Source organism: Zingiber officinale, chromosome 2B (assembly GCF_018446385.1).
Source record: "Zingiber officinale cultivar Zhangliang chromosome 2B, Zo_v1.1, whole genome shotgun sequence".
Classification (NCBI taxonomy): Eukaryota; Viridiplantae; Streptophyta; class Magnoliopsida; order Zingiberales; family Zingiberaceae; genus Zingiber; species Zingiber officinale.
The window spans coordinates 90,315,945-90,332,784 of record NC_055989.1 but is presented as its reverse complement, the minus strand read 5'-3'; the positions used below and the strand labels follow the sequence as shown (position 1 = coordinate 90,332,784).

The 16,840-nt window shown below is 38.4% G+C and overlaps 1 protein-coding gene across 1 annotated transcript; it reads right to left on the bottom strand.

Annotated features, from left to right (window-relative positions):
- Positions 1 to 877: 877 nt before the first annotated feature.
- LOC122048442 lies at positions 878 to 16,273 on the bottom strand. The gene is made up of 2 exons (XM_042610007.1): positions 16,198 to 16,273; positions 878 to 1,464 (listed from the first exon to the last, which is right to left on the bottom strand). Exons 1-2 carry the CDS (start codon positions 16,271 to 16,273, stop codon positions 878 to 880), a joined length of 663 nt encoding a protein of 220 aa, XP_042465941.1.
- Positions 16,274 to 16,840: the final 567 nt, after the last annotated feature.

Sequence of the window (16,840 nt, the reverse complement as noted above, 5' to 3'; positions counted from 1 at the left end):
ACCGGGAATTTGATCTTCTGGCAATAGGTGGACACCACTGCTAAGAACTTGTTCAGTGTCGCTCGACCCAATATAACATTGTAGGCCGACGGTGCGTCGACCATAATGAAGTTGGTGGTCCTTGTCCTTTTCAGCGGCTCCTCCCCGAGTGAGACAACTAACCTTGCTTGGTCGAGCGGCAACACTTCGTTGCCTGTGAACCCATAGAGCAGGGTCGTCATGGGTAATAGCTCACTTCGGTCCATTTGCAGCTGATCAAACGCCTTCTTGAATATGATATTCACCGAGCTCTATGTATCAACAAAGGTTCGATGAATACTATAATTGATGATTACCGCTCGGATGATCAACGCGTCGTCGTGAGGGATCTCGACTCCCTCTAAGTCTCCCAGGTAGAAGTTGATCTTAGGTCCTTCGGCCCACTCCCTGCTATAACCAATAGCATGGATTTCAAGTCGTCGAGCGTGTGACTTCCTCGCTCAATTAGAATCACCGCTGGTCGGCCTCCGACGATCATTCCTATTTCTCCCCGAGCGGCGTTACTCCTTTTCTCCTCTTCTCGAGCCGAATGCCTATTCTGCTCGTCGGAGACTTAGGTGGGACTTTGATTGTTTCTTTGCTGGGGCTGATGGTGGCACGGCTCGGCTGTTCTTGTTTCTTCCTTTCGACTAGCTGATCGACGGCTATATCGTCGATCGGGAGATGGGGATCAGCGGTGGTATCCCCGTGGAACTAGCCTGCTAGCTGCTAGGTTATAACAATTCCTGGTGTTGTTCGTTATTGATTGGTGGAAGGAGCAGAACATCAGCGTCCACATTCTACCTTTTGCAGCCTTTAGGCGAGCGGTTGCCACACGCTGAACGACATGTGTTCTAGGCTAGTGTGGCGGGGATCCTCCCAACCGAGGCCCCTTAGGGGGTTGATGACTACTCATATGTCGTCGTTCAGACACTCCAGCGGGCTCGGCGGGTGTCTCTTTCTTCCTTGCCGCCTGGGCTTCTTCCACGTTGATGTAATCGTTCACCTTCTTTTGTAGGTGGTCGAAGTCCCTCGGCGGCTTTCGAATGAGCCATCGGAAGAGCTCCCCTTCGGTGAGTGCTTGGGTGAAGGCATTCACCAGCACATCCGAGGAGACCGTCGGGATGTCCATCGCCACCTGATTGAAGCACTGGATGTAGGCCCTCAATGCCTCTCTAGGCCTTTGCTTGAGCGAGAACAAGTTCACGCTCATCTTCTGGTGGCGGGTGCTGTTAGCAAAGTGGTGAAGGAATGCCGTCCGGAAGTCCTTGAAGTTGTGGATTGACCCTTCCGACAATCTTTTGAACCAGCGTTGTGCCGATCCGAAGAGAGTGGTGAAGAAGACTCGACATTTAACTCCATCGGTGTAATAATAAAGTGTGGCCGCATTGTCAAATTTGGCTAAGTGGTCATCCGGGTTGGTGGTTCCGTTGTACTCTTTGATCACTAGTAGAGTGTAATGTTTTAGCAAAGGGTCATTTAGAATCCCTTTTGAGAACTGTCAATTGACTTGCTCGGGCGAATCATTCTCTCTAGGTGTCTTCCCTTTCTTTGTATCCCGAATGGGCGTGTCATCTGATGAAGACCCCCGGTTCTTGTCCACTCGGCCCCTTTCCTCTGATGGGGGTCCTAAACAATGCTCGGTGGAAGGGGATAGGTGCATTGGGTGCATCCCCATACGTGTCGGCCGGTTTCTTGCTATTACCTCAAGTGGATACTCAGTCCGCTTGGTCACACTGCTCAACCGGGCGACCTACAGTTGAGGTCGTGGGCTCCTGCACTTGGCATTCGACCATTGCTTGTTGGCGCTCGGCTAGCGCCTGTTGGTGTTGTTGCTCCACTATCTTCGCCGCTCGAGCTTATATTAGGATGTCGAGCTCCTCTTGCATCAACGTCACCATAGTGAATCATCCAGCATCTTACATCTTCTCGTTCGGATGTAGGTTGCATTCCCACAGACGATGCCAAAATGATCCTGTCCGAAACCGTGAAGCTGGAAAAATGGGAGGTGGCAGCTTTGCTGACCGGACGTGGACTTTGCTCCGCTCTGCAAAACAAACGACGTCAATGTCGGGCCAGGGAAGGGGTCCCCGGCGTTGGCTCTCCGATGCTCAAGTCAGTCATTGGAATTTGGAGAAGCAGAGCAACAGTAGCAACAGTGGAATTCAAGAATAACGCGTACCTGCGCCAATGAAGGACCTCCTTTTATATAGAGCCCGGTGGGCAGCGTGCGGGCTTCTCGAGGCATGGGCAAGCTCTCCCAGGTGTCCCATGAAAGGGCCTTGTCAGGAAAGTACCCCTGACACATACCTTAATAGGGCATGCATATCCCTGACGTGATAGTAGAATCTTCAGTCGTATAATCTGCTTGTCAACCATGCCTCATTTCAGCAGCACTATCTCCTAAAAGGATGTCGAAAGATACTACAGTGGTACCGTTGCTTGGCCGAGCGGGGTAACCGCTCGGCCGGGACTCCGCTCCGTCCATGGCCAGATCCCGCTGCTTGGACGAGCAGAGCAGCCGCTCGACTAAGACTCCACTCCATCCCTGGCTAGGTCTCATACGACGTCCTGCCACTCTATATCAAGCATTGGCTATCTTGCGTATCCTCCTAAGCCTGAGTGGAGATCAGCTCGGACCCGTCTCCTGTCAGTCGGGGTCTGACCACCCGACTGGCCATTGTAATTGTCCTTTGTTCGACCTTTTGATATCCGGATGTTGACTGCCCTGACTTCGACCTCCACCCTGACAGTTGACCTCGTGCCAGATAGGTTTCCCTCCATCACCGCATCAGTATCATATTATGGGTGAAAACTAACTATATTGTAATGAAGCCAAATGATTATCACTGAGATCTTATGTATTTGTTTGACAGAATTAAATGGCGAGTCAGAGAACTTCTGCTTCTGGTGCATATTGTAAGAAAGTGCATTGAAAAAGTAATTACCCTCACTTCAAGAGTTTTTATATAATCACTATACATAAACGACTGACAAATGGAGTTGATAAATGGAAGCCCATTTGCTTGGGCCATAGCAATGTTTGAAATTGTAAATATTTGAAGCCTTATACAAAATATATTTGACAATTGGGATGTTGAAGCCAAATGTTTCATTTTTCATAATAAGGAAATTAGATTCATAAGGCAAGATGTGTTACTGATTCTAGGACTCCCTAACCAAGGCGAGGAAGTAAATTTGTAGTAGCATGCAGCCATCACTCTACTATTTTTTCAACACTTCAGTAATGTGGAGTGTACATAGAAGGAACTAAAGAACAAGATGATTAACCTCAGCAAACAACATTCATCTGTTGAATCTAATACTCTCTTTTATTAATTTTTAATATTATATTTATTTGTTTATATTTTATTTACTACTTCTAGCAGTATATCTAGATTATCAGTACAATCACTAATAGATTGTGTGATGATTTTGATAATTTAGGTAGGTATAGTTGGTGTAAGGCTATATATGACTATATGAGCCCACAACTAGGGGCCATTAGTGTGATGCTTTCATATAGGCCGAAGCCAGATGACCTTGAGGGAAATCAAGCTTTCATGCTCAAAGGGTTCGCGCATCTCCTCGCTGTAAGTTCTTAAATATAATGATAAACTTATATTATTTATGCATAAAATTTATATTTAACCTTTTTTATTGTATTGCAAGTGTGGATGTGTGAACATATCAGAATAATTGATCCTTACAGACAACATGCCTTTCCAAGAATATGCAGATGGAAGTGGTTAGGCTCCCGTGTGGAGACAATAAAGTCTAGGATTGCAGAAATACCTGTTGTTAAAATAATTATTAATTTAAGTCCATTGGATCTAGAGACACATCTACTTTCAAACGATTCCCTAGAATATGTTGTAGAGTATATAGACCAACAAATTATTGAGGGGTTTATGCAATTAGTTTATGAGGGAAATCCTGAACAAGTTCCTGAGTAATATCCTGAACAGGCAGTCGAAACTCAGGAATATACTACAAAATGTATTTAGGAGAAAGAGGCTTGTACAAATGTCAAGCAAGGGAGGCCGAAATTGTTCATATGGAGTCTATAGTTGAGGCTAAGGACCAGCTCATTGCAAAGATGGAGGATAGAATTAGTGAGTTAATTGATGAGAATCAAATAAGTGCCAGTGATTCAAAAACTACAATAATTGCCTAGGATAACACAATTAATGAAAAGGATAGAATTATAGATGTAAAAGATAATTATAGTAGAACATGAGAGAAAAATTAAAGATCTTTAAAGTCAGTTACTTGGCAAGGATATAGGGGCATTACCTTCTAATCGGTCAATAACAAGGTCAAAGAGAAGTGCTACAAAGAGAATCACACCCCCACCTGCAAAAGGGATTGAGGGAGTGCACATGACCAAAAGAATTTTAAAAAGTCAATTTCCAAGATGAGCATGAGACAGAGATGTGCAAGGGAAAAAGAGATGAAAATATTAAGCATCCTATTAAAGTTCAAGAAGCCCCTGTCTCATCTGTGGATGTAGCTGCCACATCTTCATCATCTAAATTCTTGTATACGCTTGTCAAACAAAAATCCAAAATCATGAAGGTACAGTTTAGGTTGGCTAAATGTTTTATCTTTTATTCCTATATCATATATAATTATTCACGGAGAAAATATTTTCTGTGTATTTGTTTAGGGCATGAGACAGAGATGTGCAAGGGAAAAGGAGATGAAAATATTAAGCATCCTATTAAAGTTCAAGAAGCCCCTGTCTCATCTGTGGATGTAGCTGCCACATCTTCATCATCTAAACTCTTGTATACGCTTGTCAAACAAAAATCCAAAATCATGAAGGTACAATTTAGGTTGGCTAAATGTTTTATCTTTTATTCCTATATCATATATAATTATTCACGGAGAAAATATTTTCTGTGTATTTGTTCAGCAAGCGAAGTCATATTTTAAGAAAAATAAAGATGATTTGGTGGCAGAGGCATTATTGAAACTGAGTAAGCTAAAGTGAGTTAAGTGTTCCTTGATTCATACACTTACTGTAATGTAAATATTTGATGATTTATGTTAATAATTCTATTGTGAACACAAGGACAAATTACATTGGAATTGTCTTCTTATTGTATAGTCAAACAAACATTTCATATTGTTGAATAAAATCAACCATGGCTAATTTAGAAATTGCTATAACACATATAATTTCTGTAATTGCTCCAATTGTAATAGCAATAGGCACTAGTGTTGTAAAACATAATTTATAGACATGTTTTATTTTTGTTTTATGTAGGCTACGACAAAGTCAATATGGTCCAACGCAATGATTTCATTGAATATAACATCTTTCCTAGGTGTTTTTGATTGGACCGTAGCCATAGATGGAGATTGCATAAATGCATATTTTGTAATTATTGCAGAGGAAGACAAAACCTCTGATATATCATATTGGCCATCTATATTTTGTGTTGCTGGTTTTGTTGTAAGTATAACACCAACTGCTACTACCGAGTTTTTCTCTCCATATATTCCTCTAACAATGTGTGTTTGCATATACAAGATTTATTTGAAATGTTGTCTTATGAGACATTTAATTGTAAGGAACTAGAGCACTAAACACACGAAAGCGCAGTGGAAAACATCTAGTTCCTTCAGAAGATCCATGTGAAAGGAAACTATATACTAAGATTTACATGAGAGGGAGTTATACCTTTGTTGTGTGCCCTTCGCAATTCCGACAACAACGTTTCTTTATATGGGGATCTTAGCACGATCAAGTTGTCGTGCCTCTATGGTATCCACACGAACAAGTCTCGTTTGTCTCACAAACTCACAAAGTGGATAATGAAACAACCAAAGGTTATGCTAGCAACCCTTCTTGAAAGTTTCGACCAAGTGGAAGAGAGGAGGAAGAAGAGCAAGAACACCAAAAACTCATCATGAAAATGTATACAAAAGTCCTCCTTTTATAGATTCATGAAATTGCCTTATGCCTTAATGTCAATTGCCTTAATTGACATTAATATTTGTCTTCATCCAATGAATCCAATACATCCAATGCATGAGCAATTCAAATTGTTCACTCTTCATCATGAATCCAATGCATGAGCAATTCAAATTGTTCACTCTTCATCCAATGCATAAGTAATTCAAGTTGTACACTCCTCTTTCTTCATGAATTCAAATTCATGAAATCACTTAATGAATCCAACTCATTAATCATCAATCCAATTGACTTAATGGGTCTAATTCAAATTGGACTCAATCTAATAGTTGGATCCAATTGAGTCTAACTCAATGAGTCTAATTTGAATTAGATTTAATCTAATTATCCATCATATAAATCCATCTCCATTGACTTGTTCTTTATGTGTGACCCAATATGTTCTCGTAACGTTGGCAATGTATCCAAATCAACATTTAGATACATAAGCAATGAGTGACATCTAGCAAGACATTATTGCTACCCAAGTAACGAGAATATCGAGATCTGACTTAAAATTTTTGTGACTATTATCTTATATGACTCAATCCTTCTATCCTTGATATCTAGATTGATCAATGAGACATAGAGCATGTCATCCTCTTATCAATCTTTGTGTTTCTTGATCTCTAAGTAGACACACTCAATCAAATAAACTCAATATTGTATATTGACTCATTTAACCATGATCATACATTCTTGTGTCCTACTAATCAAGAGGCCCACAGATATCACTTCCATTATATGGAAGGGATAGATCCCATCTACATAACTCACCCTTCGGATAACTTATTGCATATCCAATGATCAACTTTATGGTCCACCCTGTTATAAGTGACGTTTATCGATACCAAAGTAAATAACTCCTTATGTAGGGAACCGTAATGACTTCAGGTCTAAGGACTATTCATACTAATAGTCATATGAGAATATTTATGACACTTATATAACGATCCATGAAACATTTTCATGGTGAGTCATTCAGATATATTCTCTAATATATACTCATGTGTCAACCTGATATCTCATATCCATGACTTGTGATATTAACTCATTCGTTGACCTGCATGCTAGTCTCAACGCATTAATATTGTCCTTGCATATTAATGTTTGACTAGGAATAGTTAAGAGTAGTGTTCTATGTATATATACAATATCTCACTATCAATTCAACCAATTGATATGTTGTAGATTAGAACTTCCTACTCTAGGACATTATTATACTTATTCATTTGACGCTGAATTGAAGTAAATATAATAACAAACTTTGCCTCTATTAATAATGAAATATGATACAAAAGGAGTCATTTACAATCATCTTATAATTGTTACTAGGGCTAATACTAACATTAATCTATCAGCAAACACTGACAATGATAAGCCAATCAGATATATATTCTTCCCATTAAATAGCACAGACGATCACTAACACATACTGATCATAGACGTCCAAGAAGTTCACTATATGCATTATAACACCCTTGGATCTTCACAACTGTACACATCTAAGTTTTAAAGTTCTGTAAGTACCTGCCATGTTGAAGAAATAAATATGTATTGGATTTTAGTGTGTATTGGTTACAAACTTCATCCTAATGTAGACTTATTTAAAAATTTGGACCCATCTTACTATGAAATATGGTATCCAGGGCTACATTCGTTAATGTCAAGAGACTTTGATGTATCTATAATTCTGGGTCTAACACAAGTAAAATAGTAAATATATATTTATCCATATTTTTTATACATCTCCATATTCCTGGTTGCAATTAGATTGTTAACAGTGTAAAATCAACTCAATCTTTTAGGTTATATTGTGCATTTTTTGTTATGCGATGCACAGAGAGTTTAATGTACCGAAGACCAACAAATTTTAGACAAGCTAGAATGCGAGAATATAGTTTTCATGTTGGTAATAAATTTTTACTAACAAACATTGAATTACTAACAAACTATTGGTATAAATTTATTGTAAAACTGATAGAAATTTAAGTTACCCCATCATTTTTACCTAGGTGGTGCAAATGTTTTGTAATTCTGCAGTAAATGTGTTGTCAAGATACCATAGGGTATAGCAGCTACTCTCAAGTAGTTGCTACACGGTGTAGCATTTAATATCGAGTAGCTGCTACACGTTGAAGCAGCTAATAGGCAGTAGCTGCTACATCGTGTAGTAACTTATCGGTAGTAGCTGTTATAAGGGACAAATAAAATCTGGATTAATGTACTGTAAATCACTTGTAAATGTATTGTTAACTGTAAAGGTGTCTAGTGCACGTTGTAGCAGCTAGTCGGTTGTTGCTGCTACAACATGTAGACCAACAAACTTTGGACAAGCTGGAAGAAATGAGAGAATTTAGTTATAATGTTGGTTATAAAATTTTTACTAACAAAGGCTGGATTACTGCTAAGCTAGTGGTACAAATTTATTGTAAAAGTGATGGTAATTTAAGTTACCCCATCATTTTTGCTTATGTGTTATAAATGTTTTGTAAATGTGTTATAAGCTACTACAGGGTGTAGCAGCTACTCTCGAGTAGTTGTCACACGGTGTAGCAGCAAATATCGAGTAGCTGCTACACGTTGAAGCAGTTAATTGACAGTAGCTGCTACAAGGGATAAATAAAATCTGGATTAATCTATTGTAAATCACCTGTAAATGTATTGTCAATTGTAAAGGTGTATAGTGCACGTTGTAGCAGCTAGCCGATTGTTGCTGCTACAATATGTAGCAGCCTTGCTGCACGTTGTAGCAGTTAGTCATCAGTTGCTGCTACACCGTGTAGCAGCTACTCCCACTTAATTGCTACAATATGAAAGAGAGAGACTAATTATCCTTTTGTCCACGCTTCCACGACCACTACTAACCCATACGAAGTTTGGGAGTAGCGGCTATCGCTTCTTCTAACAACTTCACTGTGATGCCTGGTTTTCGCCTTCGAATCTTCATCCCTGTTATAAGTTATTTTAATTTGCCTCTTCACCTAGCGATTAGGATTTAGACTTTTAGACTTTTATAGTTTTGAATTGCCTTCTAGAATAGCATAGTTACCTCAACGAGCATTTAAATATTTTCTCTATATTATATTTTTCTCCTAATTATTCTTCATGTACCATTGAAATTTTTAAATTTATTTTGAGCTAAATATGCTAGCAATGGAGGAAACCTGTGATACTGATAGGCTATACATTCCCCAAGTTGCTGAAGATTGAAAACCACGAATTGGAATAGAATTTGCATTAGTAGATGAGGCATTTTCGTTCTATAACCAATATGTACGAGAAGCCAGATTTAGTGCCAGATTAGGCAACAGTAAGAAAAATAAGAGGATAAATGAAGTTGGATGGAAATAATTTGTATGCTTTAAAGTAGGATATATAGATGATAAACAGGAAAAAGAAGCACAAGTTGACAGTAAAAAGAAAAAAGCAAATGGCAAAGTTGTTAGAGTGTATACTAAAAGCCTAGCTTTTGTATAAATATTTATTTAGAAATAAAAAATCACAATGGTCAAATATCTACATTTATTTGTTAAATGTAATTTGTTCAATTAATTTATATAGTAGACAACATGGTGTGTGGTGTCACACACAGAAGATCATGTTGTCGGTTCTTTATAAATTATAAACAGTTGCTCGCGACTAAAATGGAAAGGAATAAACCGTTGAAGTAGTCGTAGTGTAATTAAGTATTAGTTCATCTTAACTAATAAATTACACTGATACACTCCAAGTGTATTGAGTAGGACCATTTTAGGTAAGTTCTTTTTGTACTGACTTTATAAAAGAACTAGACCTTAGTTATTATGGAAGTGTGTGCTCTTAATCCTAATATAATAACAAACACATATATTTAGTATTTATTTCTTTGACTTATCAATGGGTGAGATTTAGCTCGATAAGTTGGGAAATGATATTACTTATAGTGTGTATTGTTGATTATAGAAGGAAACTGTGTCCTAGTAATCTAGGTTAAGAATGACCCCAAGAGGAGCTCATAAGGATTGTTATGTTAAACCCTGCAGGTAGACTTAGTCCGACATGACGATGAGGTTGAGTGATACTACTCTTGGACTAAGATATTAATTAAGTGAGTTGTCAGTAACTCATTTAATTAGTGGGCATTCGACATCTTAAACACAGGGAGACTAACACACTCATAATAAGAAAGAGCTCAAAATGTAATTTGGGATTGGTGCGGTAGTTCAATAATAGTTCTTTAGTGGAATGAATTATTATTGATGAAATTAAGTTATATGTTCGGGGCGAACACGGGATGCTTAATTTCATCGGGAGATCAAAACTAATTCCTCCTCTCGGTCCCTATCGTAGCCTCTTAATTATAGAGTACTATACCCACCTACAACCACCTTCTTACCCATCCTATAGGGGTCGACCAAGCTAGCTTGGAGTCCAAGCTAGGGCCGGCCAAAGGCATGGTTCATGGGTTCATGAGGTGGCCGGCCTTAGCTTGAACCCAAGCTTAGGTGGTCGGCCCTATTAAAATAAAAAGTAATTTTATTTTTTAAAATTTTTCTTATGTGGATTCCATGGTTTTAAAAGAGAGTTTAAAATTTAAATCTTTCCTTTTATAGCTTTCTACAAAAGATTAAGAAAAGATTTGAAATCTTTCCTTATTTGTAGATTGAAAGGTAGATTTTAATTTTGAGAAAACTTTCCTTTTTTAACCATGTTCATGATTTAAAAGAGAGTTTAAAAATTAAATATTCTCTTTTATTAGTTTCTACAAAAGATTAAGAAAAGATTTGATATCTTTCCTTATTTGTAAATTAAAAGAAGATTTTAATTTTTAGAAATAGCTTTCCTTTTTGGAAATCATCCACATGTTTAAAAGAAAGATTTTAATTTATAAAATTTCCTTTTTACAAACCACCATGAAGGGAAAAAATTGGAGAAATTTTTTATAAATTTCCGGAAACAAATTAGGAAGTTTTAATTCTTGTGTGAATTAATTTTTCCTTGATTGGGATTAGAATAGTGGCCGACCGTATAGTTTTAGAAAAGGAAATTGATTTTTAAATCAATTAAATTTTCTTTTTCATGGAAAAGGAATTAGGGAAGTTTTTATTAAAATTTCCTTATTTGCCAAGACCAAGGAATATAAAAGAGGGGGAAGAGGTGCCTTCATGGGTGATAACCTCTATTCTATTTTTCTCCTCTCTTTTTCTCCTTGGGTGTGGCCGGCCCCTCTTTTTCTCTCATCTCCTTATTGTGGCCGAAACTTCTTCATTGGTGGAGTTCTCTTGGTGGCCGGATCAAGCAAGGAGAAGGAGAAAGAAAGCCTAGTCTCTAGCATCCCTTGGAGCATTGGTGGTGGCCGAACCTATCCATCAAGAAGGACTCTTGGTGGCCGAAACCTAGAAGGAAGAAGAAGATGCTGGGTGGTTCTCATCTCGGAAGATCGTTGCCCACACAACGTCCGAGGTTAGAAGAGGAATATGGTAGAAGATCAAGAGGTCATTAAAGTTTACAAAGGAAGGTATAATTAGTAATTAATTTCCGCATCATACTAGTTGTATTTCTTTTGTATGAATTCCAAACACAAGAGGCATTAGATCTAGTTTTTCGAATAAGTTTTTCGAGTTTGTGTTTTCTTCTTTTTCGAATTTGTGATTCGATTGTTCTTTTTGGTTAACCTAGAGTTATTTAAGGAAATTAAATATTAGCTTTCCTTAAAAGGCTTTATCTAGGCAGTGGTGGTTGCTCCCATATCCAAGAAGGCCATGTGCCTCGCCATGCAGTCCTGGAAGCCAATTTTGGAAATTAATATTTAATGGAATTAATAACATAGGTGGATTTGAATCAATAGTGTTAAGTTCCGCTTGCGATTCAAATCTAAACCATTAAGAACAGATAAGTTAAATTTAGAATCAATGATGTTAAGTTCCGTCTGCGATTCCTAATTTAACTTCTAAAGAACACAATAGGTTATTTAAAAAAAGGTTCGACACTTGTGCAAAAAATTTTGTATAGTGGAACCGGTACGCTTTCCTAGGACTAACCAACAAAAGTAAGGATTGGATGTCAGTTAAAAATTTCACTTGTTAAAGAACAGATCGGGGCAAATTGGATTGTCACAAACTTCATGGAAAGTCATAATCATTCACTCTCCACTCCTTCAAAGGTGCATTTGGTACACTCACATTGTCATGTTTCTGCTGCCAAGAAAGTTTTAACTCAACAGTTTTTGGAGGCTAATGTGTCAACTTGTCAACAAAATTGAATATTAAAGATAAATTATAGAGGACCTTAGTATCTAGGTTGCATAGAAAGAGATATTAGACACATAAAAAAAGCTAAGGGATGAACAAAAGGGTATTGATGTCGAATTACTGATCGAGTTATTTGCAACTAAGAAAGAGAAGAATTCAGCCTTTTTCTTTGTTTATGAGATTGATTCAATTGAAAGATTCACTAGGCATTTTTGGGCTGATCATGTATCAAGGAGGGCATACAACGTCTTTGGTGATGTAGTTATATTTGATACGATATATAACACCAACAAATATGAGCTGATTTACACCTTTTGTAGGAGTTAATCATCATCATCAGAGCATTGTGTTTGGTTGTGACTTTCTAAGTGATAAGAAAACTGAGTCTTTTGTTTGGTTGCTTAAGAAGTTCATAGAAGCGATGCCTAAAGGTCCACCAACCGTGATCATCACTGATCAGAATCCGGTGTTGACGAAGGTCATTGCCCAAGTTTTCCCTCAAACAGTGCATCAATTTTGTTTGTGGCACATACTCAATAAATTTCTAGATAAATTAACCATTTTGACTTTTCACAACTACTATCAAACCATTAAGGATGTCATTATGAACTCCCCAACACCCGATGAATTTGAGAAGTCATGGGAAGAAGTAATCAAGTGTTCTAGCTTGGAGAAAAATGAGTCATTGATGTGTGATTTATGACAAAGGTGAGTCCCATTATATTTTAGCCATGTTTTTCTACTAGAATGTCAAGTAGTTAGTAATCTAAAAGCTTACATTCATTTTTCAAGAGGTATGTCTCAAATAAGAACTCATTGATGGATTTTATCACGCGTTTCAATAGGGCATTGCGACATCAAAGACACAATGAGTTAGTTTCCAACCATATTGATATAATTGAGCATCCCAAAATTAAGACAAACTGGCATATGAAAACTTAAATGGTTAAGTTGTACACAAAAAAGAAATAATTAGATTTTCAAAGTGAAATGAGTGTGAGCCATGGTTATTATGTGCAACTAGCATCTATAGGTGGTGAATTAGTGGTTTATCATGTCATGAATTTTCAAAGTGGTTCATCCACAAAACCAAGGGTGCTCACGCATGACAAAGATACGGAGTACATATCCTGTAGATGTAGGAAATTTGAGTTTGAGGGCATTCCATGTAGGCATATGTTAGTTTTTTTCCGTATCAACCAAGTGTTTCTACTGCTTGATAAGTACATACTCAAACGATAGACAAGAAATGCAAAGGTTGGAGTAATCTATGCTTTGAGTGAGCAAACTTTCATTGATAGTCCAGATGCAAAATTGATGTTAAGACACTCGAGGTTATCCTATAAAGCTTTAGTAGTGATTGATGATGCATCTTTGACTGATGAGGGGATAAACTTTTTGGATGAACAATTTGATTATTTATATATATATATATAGCAAAATTCAAGAGATGAACATTAGCAGAATAAATAGCAATCAAAGTCAAAGGAAGAAATCCATGGATGGAGTCCCCTCTATTGTTGATCCTTCTTTAGTAACGGCAAAGGTTATGGGAATGATTGAAATAATCAAAAGAGACATCAAACTCAAAGTCTAGGCTATGTCATGGATGCAGTCATCGAGATGTCTCACACAACAAGCGCAACTATCCAGTTTTGCAGCAAGGGTAAGCGACCATTAATTATGCTTTTATAGTACAATTATATTCCCGAATCAATGATTTTTATTAATTAATAGTAAATATTATGACAAGTCGATTGCCAGATCAACTGCTATAGAGAATCAACATACCAACGATGGCGAATCATATAAAGAAGATTTGGCATCTATAGCTGGTACTATCAAAGTTTTATTTAACTTTATTACTAAATTTATATCTTGATAAATTTTGGCTTATAATTATCTTTGTTGTTGCGGGTTCTAACAACATGTGCTTTGAGTTATGAAGCTAAGTTGACCAAACTCTCGGCAAGCGGTTATTAGTTATTATAGATGGTTTTCCTTCTACTCCGATTCTTACGTTGTTCTTCCATTAATAATCTGAGATGTATTGTATAAAACCTCCTTGTGTGTTGTCACGCCCCGAAGGAGTCTCTGTCCGAAGAAATTTCGGCAGCATCTCCCCTGTACAACGGACAATCTGAAACTTTTCTACAGCATCATATACCTCAGCCACATGCGGCTGGAATAATAACAATAATAAAATAATCACCACGCAGCTAATATCAATTTCAGCCTCTGGCTGACACAACCAAGTAGTTAAGTAGTAAACAAATAGAACAGTATTACGATGACTCGAAAATAACCCTACTCAACTACACTCGTAAAACTCAAATCAGACAAACTCACCTCTTCTGCCGTCCAGGCAGGCATGGAGTAAAACATATCCAAATCATACCAAAGTCCATCAATGATAAGAATCCATACAAGATCCATAAGTAAAACCAATACAAGACTAAGACATAGTCCGATAGAGAAAACTAAAATAACAACTCGTGGTCTGCAGAGGACTAGCACTACGTGCAGTGGGGACTAGCGACTGGAACTGCCTCCTGACAATATCAACCTAAAAATAACAACGGAGGCGGGGGTGAGTCCAACGCTCAGCGGGTAACAACTGATATGCATAATAAAGTAAATAACAGACAACACTAATCATGCGTACAGTCTCTTGAATACGAGAAGAATAAATGCAACTGAAACAAAAATAGGAGAAAACTGTACTAACCAGGACCAAGGTATAAAGGTAACAGAGACGTCAAACCGAGGGTGTCATAATCCTGTATTCATGTCAATCATATGCATTCATATAAATGCAGCAAACGCAAACAATAAATGCATCATGCATACGATGTCAATGACATGGTCACCCCTGAAGCAGTCAGCCATCTCACACACAATGGTGAGTCCGAGTGAGTAGAGCTGTGACAACCGTGCACTCTGACATCACTGCCCCTGATGAGTGACCGAGTGGACGGGATGCTGTCGGAGTACACACATACTCCTACCCCGAAATAATAAATGGGGGAGCGCAATGCTCTCATCTCCCGGTACACGATGACGGGGAGGACTCTCTGCCGGCTACCACACTGAGTCACACTACCCATGAGCGGACCAATGGAGCCAAACAAAGTCCAATTGTCTGCTGGCTACAACGCTGCTACACTAAACCAACGGAGTCAAACAGAGCGGAACTGTCTACCGGCTACCACGCTGAGTCACCAGACCAACAGAGCCAAACAGCAGAATTGCCATACACCTGTCTGATATACCACTAACCCATGAGTGGTGGTGTGTACAGATACATGTAACTGGCGATGCGCTCAACAATAATGGAGCAGACAATCGCACAGCATGTAATCATGCAAGATGATGCATGACACTAAACATGGCAATATCATGAATAGCATAGCAAGATTCATACATAAATAAAAGGTGTACCACAAGTCAATGTATCAGATGGAAGGTACACAAACAGATAGGGTATCAAATAAACCCTAGGTCCTGAACATAATGTATCATATGGTTGGGTCACTACCTAAAGCATGTATGATCAGGTAAATAATAACATGCAGTGCATAATAAGCAAATAAGCAAACATGTAACAGATCATGTAGTGACCAACCGAAACAAATGGATAACATAATTATTGCTATATGTTAAACACATTATTATGCATATCAAAAGACATAAGTCAAAGTACCCGCCTCCAATCGAAAAGGTCCAATCCGATAATCGAGATACTCGTCTCGCGTCAAACTCCTGTGTTATTAAACAAAGGTCTAGTTTAGCTAATTCTATCATACAATAATTAGCCAAACTAAATTCTAATCCAATTAAGAAGTTCTAAATTGGATCCAACTAATCAACCCAACACAATTAACGAACTCTAATTAAATAAAATCAGTGGATCCACTAGAGTTAGTTCCTTAACCCTAATCATCCTAGCATAAGGATTAACCTAACAAACGGAATATCACTTACCTGAGTTGAATGCCTCAGCCGATAACTCACTGCCGGAGATGTTGCTACCAAAAGCTTTCCAGCCAACACCACCCATAACCCACTCAAATTCCGGCCGACCACAGCTATCCACCGTGTTGGTGCAATATCCCTCAGGTCAAGGGTGACCTGGTTAATCAAGCTGAGTCTTGGTTAGGGTTTAGATGTTTGACAATAAGATATTGATCGAAGAAGAGTCAAGTAGGTCAAGGTTGACCGGATACTTGACTGGGAAGTCCTAACTGGCATGTTAGGCAGAATGGAAGTCCTAGTGAGTGAAGCTAGGCAGAAGGAAATCCTGGTGAGTGAAGCCAGGTGAAAGTCCTAGTGAGTGAAGCTAGGCAGAAGAAAATCCTGGTGAGTGAAGCCAGGTGAAAGTCCTAGTGAGTGAAGCTAGGCAGATGGAAAACCCTAGTGAGTGAAGCTAGGTGAAAGTCCTGGTGAGTGAAGCCAGGCAAGGAAGGAAATCCAGATGGATCAAGGATGATCGGACATCTGGTGTTGGGAAGTCCAAGTAGGTCAAAGGGATTGACTGGATACTTGGCAAGGAAGGAAGTCCAGATGGGTCAAGGTTGACCAGACATCTGGTGGAAGTCCAAGTAGGTCAATGGGTGACCGGATACTT